At 35.7% G+C, this 10918-nt stretch overlaps 1 protein-coding gene across 1 annotated transcript; it reads left to right on the forward strand.

Annotated features, from left to right (window-relative positions):
• The first annotated feature begins 632 nt into the window (after nt 1-632).
• On the forward strand, nt 633-10249 carry LOC142150547 (extracellular calcium-sensing receptor-like). The gene is made up of 5 exons (XM_075205745.1): nt 633-821; nt 3030-3860; nt 4256-4483; nt 7527-7650; nt 9348-10249. Exons 1-5 carry the CDS (start codon nt 633-635, stop codon nt 10247-10249), a joined length of 2274 nt encoding a protein of 757 aa, XP_075061846.1.
• The last annotated feature ends 669 nt before the right edge of the window (nt 10250-10918 follow it).

The raw sequence follows: 10918 nt of genomic DNA on the forward strand, positions 1-10918 counted from the left end.
TTTCCCGTAGTTATATATTTACGCCACTTGTATTGCCACTTCTCATTTAGTGTAACTGTCATGTTACATGTCCCGTATTTCCGGTTATTTAGCACGGCATCCAGAATGTAAAAAACTCCTATGAAGGGGATGATCAATTAAGTATAGGATTGTTTCCCATTCAACCCAACGCGTTTCACCTTTGCAGGCTTCCTCAGGGATTGGGAATTACCTATCAAATGACTCTTTAAATGGTTATTGATGAGTGACGTGTCTATATACACTTTGCCTTTTCCCTTGCTACATGTTGCAACAGTAGATTCAATATGAAAGTTGGATGTTGAACAAAGATTAAAAGCTGCATCACAATGTAATTTGCAATTAGGTGGTATAATAGCATTACCGGCCTCAATTTATGCTCCAACAGTTAAAATGTATTTGAGTACTGACATCATAATTTAGCAGATACTGTAAAAAGTTTAATGTGATATAAATGGAAATTTAGGAACTAAGGTAAAACGTCTTACATAGTCTTTTATCTATCCTAAAGGTTCAGTTTGGAATTCTACCTACAGCTTCAGACTCTGATACACACAATTGAAGAGATCAACAGGGATCCCAATATTCTCTCAAATGTAACATTAGGGTTCCAGATGTACGACACATGTAATATACCCCATTATGAACTACAAGGAGCTTTACAATTCCTAACTGAGACCACCACACTCAGCTCCAACAGACGGTGTAATACTAGACCATCTTTTGCTGCCGTTATTGGTGCCAGAGTTTCTGCAAACTCAATTATCTTGGCTCATGTTTTGGGGGCTTTCAGATACCCACAGGTGAGAATTTTTAAAAACATGCGTTTATAAACCATTAAATGATTTCTACTATTATAAATAAATCACATACTGCCATATAATCAACAAGTAAACAATATTAAAACAATAGAGACAAGTTTTTAGTGCAGTAAAATAACACTATGTTCTTCTTGATGAATGTGATTTTCATTTGTTTCATATTCAACAACTTTGTTTTAATGAAGTAGTCAATGTTATTATGCTCAGGTTTTCTGGCATAGTATTATTTCTCAGCATAATGCCAAAGATATACAAAGCTTCTCCATTTTAATAATATTCTAAGAGGGCAATTCCACAAAAATACTGAAACTTATATTTTCAGTGGAATAACGTAAGTGCAACTTGGTCCCAAAAGTTTATTAACTTAGAGTCTAGCGTTCAGGCTTTGAGGTGGGTCACTTGAACTCTTTCACAAACCTGCACATACTTTCTGTCTTCATACTCCTGTTGGCAGAGTATAGTCAGTGGACCATCAAGGTAGCCTGAACCCTCAATCACAACTAAGTAACTTTTTGGGACAAAGATGTACTTAGGATACTCCACCTTTCCTTTAATCAATAAATTCAAGATTTATTGAATTTTAACATAGCCTCAATACTACAGGCTCTTTTCAATGTTTAGAAGTGATAATTAGGTGACAGCAGAGCATAAAACTAGACCTGAGACCATCCTTTACTCTGCTATTGATATCTTCAGTATTCTTGACAACTCTGCCCCATCATCTATGATAGACTTTATTTTTTTCCAATAATTTATTTGTTTCCTCAACAACAGACTCCTTTATTTTCCTGCTCTCTCTCTCTCTCTCTCTCTCTCTCTCTCTCCTCTCTCTCTCTCTCTCTCTCTCTCTCTATCTTGAGCACTTGAGCAAACCCTATGAATGTGTTACTCCTGTGTACACAGCTACTCCCTATAGGGTTGGTTGTCTGTGGCATACATTAGTTTTGGTGATGTGACGGCTAAATATAATTGGGTTTTTTCACCCAAAATGATAGCAATGTCATTTAACATATTTAACATATAAATATTAAATATTATAAATATTAAATATTTAATATATTGTTAGATTGCATATATTGTTAACTAGTGGTTTTTGTGCTGTCAATAGACTAAGGTGACCTAATCAAACAAACAACACATCAAGTAGATGTAATAGTTAGTCATTAACAAAACAACTAGTTTGCCTGAACAATACTTTCCATATAACACGAGGCTAATCTCTGTCTAAACAGTGTGTATGGTTAGACTTTTGGGTACTTATTGGGTACATATGAATAGAAATGACCATTTCCTGTGCAGGGGCTCCACCCACAAGTGTGAGTAGTAAAGAAGATAGTGTGCCTCTCATTCTCAATATTTCTCTTGTTACCGGATGATGTCTTTAAAACCGCTAATAAGACGGTCGCCATTTTAACTGATGTCAAAACGATGTGTTCCCATTTCTGCTCTTCGGAATTTACCTCAACACTGTTGGATACATTAAGTGTCATTTTTAAGGTCGGTGTAAAAGGATGTCTAGGGTGATTGGGGTTTTAATCTCCCTAATATTCTGGCAAATGTACGGATGACCATTTAATACCGTTTTTTTTAAAAAGCAGACCTAGCGAAATGCGCGTCAGCGTCCTCGCTGTCTGTTAACTCGATATCTCCTACATTGGCAGCTGCTAATACCCCGATATACCCAGAGTTAGTTTGGTGGTATTTTTTAGGTAGATAGCAATACACCCCCCGTATCATTCAGTGACTCTATAGCTTTACAGGCTGTTTGCAATACCTTTCTAGTAACGAATCTTGGTACTGATAAATAATAACATCTAGAATATAATCCAACATATGGGGAGGATTCAATGTTAGTTCATGTGGCTCAAATAATAGTAATATGTGATATAATTAATACCACAGTGCTACTATAATTCCTTACCAGCATAAGCCCTAATATTATGGATATTATATGTACAGATAGCAAGTGTTTTAATGCAAGCAAACATATGCATGTAAATACATTTTTATGTGTGCTCTTTTTTATCCATATGTTTTGACACATATGCATCCAGTTCTTCATCGGCCTCTAGGTGGTATTTAGATAAAGGAAGGAGGTTTGCTTTGCAAATCAAAGGACAGTGTTGTAAGACTAAATCATTTAACATGTACAATCTGAATGAATATAATATAATTTTTTTTTTTTTTCAGATCAGTCCATATTCAAGTGTTTCCCTGCTCAGTAACCAGAAGATGTTTCCATCTTTCTTCAGGATTTTTCAAAGTGATAAACTGCAGTCTATGGGACTGGCCCAGCTTGTTTTGAGCTTTGGATGGACCTGGATTGGTCTTGTAGCTACAGACAATGATTATGGTCTTCTGGGAATTCAGCCAATAAAACAAGAGTTAATTAAGGCTGGAGCATGTGTAGCTTTTACTGAATATATTCGTCTCGGTCAACCAAATCGCAATGCTCCACATATAGTCAAGGTTATTAAGGAGTCAACAGTTAAGGTGGTCGTTGTTTTCTCTTTTGAAGTTGATTTTGTTCCTATTGTGGATGAAATGTTGAAACAAAATATTACAGGGAGGATTTTTATAGGAAATGCGGGTTGGTCCATTTCTCCCTTATTATCAGAAAAAAAATATTTTCAGATCTTATCTGGAACTCTTGGCTTAGCTGGTATTGAAAATGTGGTCCCAGGTTTAAGTCAGTTCCTCAGCAAGATATATCCCTCAGAGTCTATGGGGGAGAACTGGGTGAACTTGTTTTGGGAAAAAGTTTTTAATTGCAAATTTCTTTATGGAAAAAACCTTACTGAATCTTTGAAGACCTCAGTAAGTGAATGCACAGGAGAAGAGCATATAGATAATGTCAAAAACAGCTCCATCTACATCAGCAGCTTTAGGTATTCTTATTACACATATACTTCTATAACTGTTTTGGCTAAAGCTTTGGAAGATATGAAAAGTTGCAAGGAGGGCGAAGGGCCATTTTCTCATGAAACCTGTGCAGACATTTGGAATTTCAAACCATGGCAGGTAATATTATGGCAAAGATTTAGTAGGACAATATGATTATGTTTTATTTAAATACAGTATGTCCATATGTAATATTTATGTTTGGCAGGTGTAAAGTTTTATAAAATGTAGCATTTTCAATTTAGTAACAAGTGAGCTAATTTCACTCTACAGAATATTCCAAAAATATTATCCTGCTGTCACATTTAATTGTAACAAAGAAATGTGAAACAACTGCTCACTGTCCTATCAGAATTGATGTGATGTGATTGTACACTTTATGTTGACTTCTTTTTCCGATCTATTTAGTTTGATTCAAAATTGTGAAACAAGAACCATCATTTCTGGAACAAAAAGTAGATTTAATTTATTATTTCTGCTACTGTCAGCAAATAAAATTCTCCCAATCTTCACAGCTCACCTACTATATCAGGAAAGTCAAGCTCACACTAAGTAATGGTGATTACTTTTACTATGAGAAAAATGGAGATCTACCTTCAGTCTATCGTATTGTGAACTGGCAATTGAGTCCAGAAGGGACTGTAAAGCAAGTTCAGATCGGAAACTATCGTCCTACAGCAAGTCCAGATCAAGCTCTGACCATAAATTCAAATCTGTTGCAGTGGCCTATGGGAGGACAACAGGTGAGACTCCAGATGAAACACCAGTCCATCTGTACAGGTGTATTCTTCTTCAAATATAAACTACTTTTAACTTTAAATAAGTTTTTATATCACAAATTATAACAATTAGTCAGAAATGAATATGCACATGTAGCATAATAATTTTAACAAGAACAATCGATATCTGTCTAATCAGTCAAAGACCAATATACGTTCTCATTCCCATGACTTAGCCTATATGTCGAAACGTACGTCTGGTCGCACGTCACGTATGACGTCACAGAGCAGGAATTAGGAAGCCGGACAGCAGCGAGAAGACGTGATTATTTTAAAACAAACAATATGCCAAGTTATACTATATCCTTTCATAGCTAGTCAGAATCTTATCAGATAATATAGCGATATCTGCGAAATAGGGGAATAAAACTATATAAATTATCGAGTAATCGGATAATGGTATTGAGTAAAGCTAACAATAAGTGGAATGCGCATCATGCTCTAGTAATTGGGATATATTTCCTACAATACTGATTGTTGCCTTTTGGAATATGAATGATACTATTGATACCCAAAATTATCATTATTTTGAGGATATGTTATGGAGATGACTAATAAAAATACATGGGAACAAGTATAATCAATAAAAAAGCTAGCCCAATAAACTTTTTGATCATGCCCCTCTCCTATATAACATTATCCATAACATCTATTTTGTTTAGATACAAATATCTCCACATCTATCAATTCAGCTCCAGAAAAAAATTGACATCTCAAACAGCTGTATCCAAATCCTGTACTATATGTTGTATAAATGAAGCTTCTCATTATGTTGTTTTCAGATATTAATATATGTTCAGATATTTTCCCGGATTTTTTGTTAATTTTCAATCTCAACTTTATGTAAAAAATTTGCTAGCAATATGGTAAACATATAATAGTAGTAGTAATAAAAATAATAATAATAATAATAATAATAATAATAATAATAATAATAATAATAATAGCAATACTAATAATAATAGTAATAATAATAATAATAATAATAATAATAATAATAATAGTAATAATAATAATAAAAATAATAATAATAATAATAATAATAATAATAATAATAACCTTAATGGTTGATGTGTTTACTTTAAACCCCAAAACACAGTTGCATATGTAAACAATATTCAGAACATGGTAATAATGACAGACCACCATTTTACCTTTGGAAAAATGGAGGGCACAACTTTATTAACTGATTGCTACATAAGAAATTGGTGACAATAAAACAGAGTGTCAGTCAGCTAAAACATACAACTCTAACAATAAATAAAGGAGGGTACATATATACCCTCCAGTGCCTCCTGGGGCACAGAGCCCCTACACACCCTTCTTTGGCTCAGTCAGGAACCCTGTAAAGGCAAGATCAAAAATACAGCCGATTTTAATTAAGGAGGGGGGTAGCACTCCCCGGCCGACCTCAAGCCCTACGACACTGATGTATTGGTCACTGATCACAGCTTTGCACCACCTAGCTGTGGCCTCTTTTAAAAATAGGAAACATTAGACAAACAAAAAAACAAAAAACATCAACTCAACCTGGCTGCAACAAATAATGGGATGGAAGGGCGGGAAATCCAATAGGAAAAGGTCGATGCAGGAACCAGGAGGTGGTATATATGAGTGATTGGATGAAGTCACCACAGGAGGAGCTGGACTGAGAAACCGAAATTGTTAACCCCTGCACTGGTCGGAGTGATGATCCAAATAACACACCCTGGTTTAATTCATTCAGCCCTATTTGAGCTTCATTGATTTTAAGTGTCACTCTTTAAATAAGATATCTTGAATCAAAAGAATTTAACCACAGGGGAGGCAATGCTACATCCGTCCAATGGCTGAGAAGTCAGATGCCAGTTGTGATGTAATGAATGAAAGAGTCATATTAAAATAAACGGGACAAGGCTGGTTTTCCTCCACACAGCTGGAGAATTCAAATCCATTTGCTTGGAGTAAAATGTTGTGCACCTATCTGTCAAATGGCGAACACATCCCAAAATACACACAAATACACTCACACTAACTCATTTAAATAGTCAGATGTCTCAACGTATAATTTGACATTTCCACTTCAGTGCAAAACTAGGTGTACTCATATTCCTAATCCGCACTTTGTGGTAAATTTAAGAAGCTACGAGCTTCCGGCGGGTTTGAAAAGTGGAAATGTTGCCTATAGCAATCAATCAGATTCTAGCTATCATTTTGTGGAATTTACTAAATAAATGATAACTAGAATCTGATTGGTTGCTAAAGGCAACATCTCCACTTTTAAAACCTGCTTGAAAGTCTCAGCTTGTTAAATTTACCCTTTAGAGAGATTGGGTGCATTTCTTACTAACTACATTTCTTCTAAAATAAATGGGTGCAGTTGTGCAAAACTAGACTCATGACTTTGCAAACTACCAGTTACAGTGGAGCATTGCACTTTTACATAGTAAATGACCCTTTATTGTGTCATGAGAAAAATTGATACATAATAAGAGAAACACACACTGAGGCCCACAGTGCAGACACACACAAATTCACGGAATATTGAATGTCATAAACATATATATGGGCAGCACGGTGGCTAAGTGGTTAGCACTTATGCCTCACAACACTGGGGTCATGAGTTCAATTCCCGACCATGGCCTTATCTGTAAGGAGTTTGTATGTTTCCCCGTGTTTGCGTGGGTTTCCTCTGGGTGCTCCGGTTTCCTCCCACACTCCAAAAAACATACTAGTAGGTTAATTGGCTGCTATCAAAATTGACCCTAGTCTGTCTGTGTGTGTGTATGTTAGGAAATTTAGACTGTAATTTCCAATGGGGCAGGGACTGATGTGAATGAGTTCTCTATACAGCGCTGCGGAATCAGTGGTTCTATATAAATAAGTGATGATGATATATACACTACATACAGATCCCCTTTATTGTTTGTTTCTACTAGAGATGTACAGTAAAATGTTTTTGTCTTTTTTAAAAAGAACATTAACAAAAAATAACAATTAACATAACACACTGACATATTATCCCCAGGTCCCTCGCTCGGTCTGCAGTGAGAGTTGTCCTCCAGGATTCAGGAAGGCTGCAAGAACAGGACAATCCACTTGTTGCTTTGATTGTGTCCAATGTCTACAAGGAGAAATATCTAACCAGACAGGTAAGTCAAGGACTTTCTGGACCTACCCAGAACTAGTAGAGACATTGGAACTGAAAAAGCCCATACATCTGGAGGTGACAATAGATTATCTATGTAAAAACAATTATATAATTGCGTCCTCCAAAATTGTGTCAGATACAAAAAAGCCTTGTGGCATATTAGCATACCTCAACATATTAGATGTGCACAATTGGAACACAAAAAGCCCAACACAACTTGCTCAAACCAAATCCCAAACCAGCCAAAAACACCAAATTTAGGGCTAAATTCCACCAAAATTCATGTAAGCTCCACAACACTCGAGGTAAGCAAATTTGAATTTTACCACTAAAACTTAATTTGAGGGATGTATTGGAGTCCTTGTACTACATTCCACGGAATGTGAAGCAGTATTATACATAACAGTGTACCCTTATTATATCTTATATCATGATTTCAAACTACCTACAAATACGAGGGCTTGTACGCATGATATGCAACCCCAACTGATTACTAGAGATGCTCCCTGACCCCCGTGAATTGGTTTTGGATCTGGATTAGCTTCGTGTTTTGGTTTTGGTTTTTGCAAAACCGCCCTCGTGTGTTTTGCTTTTGGTTTTGGATTTTTTAGGAAAAATCCTAAAATATGCTAAAATCACATATTATTGCTCTTTTTTGTTCCTACATTATTATTAACCTCAATAACACTTATTTCAAGTTATTTGCACTGAATTTTGACCATCTCACAGATCACAATATTATTTTCATACATTTTCATACACTTTCGGACAAATACTGCAGCAAGCTGCCTGGATGGTAAGCGACAGAGCAATGACACAAACACATAGCAGTTCCTAGCACATCTAGGACACATTTGTACACAGCAGTGGCAGAAAAGAAAAATGGGGGTCCGCTCCCCCTCCCACCCTCTTTTTATTTTGGCTCTTAAAAAGGAATCCAAAACTCGCGAGATCCAAAATTTGACGACGTCACAATGACATTTTGTCTTGTCTTAGATCCCCAGGGCGCGTGACAGTACTGAGCTGACTCGGCTCGGTCCTCGGATCCCCTGAGTCTTGTAAGACTGCCATAAACAAAATCCAGATAGAGATAATTATACAGATAAATAACAGATTGCAAATCACAACAGCCTATGAGGACTCTTGAACTTGTGATTTGCAATCCGTTATTCATCTGCATTATTATCTCTATCTGGATTTTGTTTATGGCAGTCTTATAAGGTTTTACCAATTTATTAAAATCTTCTGCCGCTGGACTGTATCAATTTATTATTGCAATTGAATCGATGTGTTCCACCTCAATAGTTATTTATTTTTATTATTTTATTCTATGTATAAGATTTAATGATTGATTTTATTAAAGTGGTATTATTTGGTTTTACGTTTTTTGTTCTCTCTTATTGTTTTCCATATATTGTTTTATTAATGTTTGTTCCTAATTGTAAAGTGCTACGGAATTTTCTGGCACTATATAAATAAATGTTGTTGATGATGATGAATCAATTTGACCAAAATAATCTATTTACATTTGAACATTAGAAAAAAAAATGCATACAAGAAATATAGAACATTGAGCAATCTTTATAATTTATAGTAGGTGTAGGAAATCAATATTATGTACTTAGACCACCTGTTTCCTTTAAACATCGCTCAACACATGTAGATGTGTAATGGTACCATATATGTTCTATCTTCCAGATTCAATTACCTGCATACGGTGTCCTTGGGATCAGTGGCCAAATCCTGAGAAATCTAGTTGTCTCCCAAAATCTATGGAATTTCTGTCCTATGATGATGCGTTGGGAGAAATTTTAGCTACAACCAGCGTAATATCTTCACTTATTCCTGCTCTTATTTTGAGGCTTTTCATCTTACATAGACAAACGCCTATTGTGAAAGCCAATAATTACTCTCTAAGTTGTCTTCTATTGATTTCACTGTGTCTCTGTTTCTTGTGCTCTTTAGTATTTATAGGTTATCCTTACCACCAGAAATGTCTACTGCGACAGGTATTATTTGGCCTGGCCTTCACTTTATGTGTCTCAAGCGTTTTGGCTAAGACTATCATGGTGGTGTTTGCTTTTATGGCCACTAGACCAAGCAGCAATCTGAGGAAATGGACCAGTCCCCAAGTGTCCTACATAATTATTTTTACATGTTTCCTTCTACAATTCATCTTATCCATCACTTGGTTGTCTGTAGCTTCTCCATTCCCACAATATAACACCAAAACTAAACCTGAACTCATCCTTGTTGAGTGTAATGAGGGATCACCTATTGCATTCTGGACCATGCTAGGTTATCTGTTTCTTCTGGCCACCATTAGTTTCATTGTAGCCTTCCTGGCTCGAAATCTTCCTGACCGCTTTAATGAAGCTCAGTTTATCTCTTTCAGTATGTTGGCCTTCCTCAGTGTCTGGGTGGCTTTTATCCCAGCCTCCCTCAGTGCTCAAGGAAAATACACTGTAGCAATGGAAATCTTTGCCATCTTGGCATCCAGTTGGGCACTGGTGATCTGCATGTTTCTTCCTAAATGTTTCATCATAGTGTTCAGACCAGATAAGAACTGTCGACATCTCATTATGAAAAATAAAAATTAAGATAAGATCAACAGCTCTACACAGAATGAAGATCAATAAATATGAAATGCAAAGCAACATAGAAAATTGATAAAATGCAAATCTATTTTTATATGGCTTAGCCCCTGAATAGACTTTTGTATATCGCAATAATGTTTAATTTTGATTAACTTCACAGCATATTTGAGAAAAATAAATGTTTATGCTTTAAAGTGTTCATGGTATTTCTATTATAAGCCATCAAAAGGGAGACTGAGAGACATCTGGATTTAAATGACTGTGGATTGTTTAAGGTATTCTTTTCTATCTTTTCTTTGTTTTTTTAGCATGATTTAATTTCTATATGGGTTCTGCAATTTGTTGGATTTTGGATGCCTTCTATACATATTTTCAACCTCACTGCTCACTGAATGGAAGGCTGGTTAACAGTATTAGAGAGAACATGCTGCAGTTTACCTAGTGATCATGTCCAGATTTAAAAATAGAAGATATTGCCACATACAGTTTCTATTTATGTGTATGTGTATAGGAGTAGGCTTCAGAGAATAGGTGGGATTTCAGAGAGCATTAAAGTTTTATAGGTTGAAAGTGAGTCTGATAATTTAAGGTAAAGAATTCCATCAGAAGATAGTGGTGAGGGAGAAGTATTTTAGATGGAAGAGGAAAAAATGAAAAAAATGTTTAATCACA

This window comes from Mixophyes fleayi, chromosome 4 (genome assembly GCF_038048845.1).
Source record: "Mixophyes fleayi isolate aMixFle1 chromosome 4, aMixFle1.hap1, whole genome shotgun sequence".
Taxonomy (NCBI): Eukaryota; Metazoa; Chordata; class Amphibia; order Anura; family Limnodynastidae; genus Mixophyes; species Mixophyes fleayi.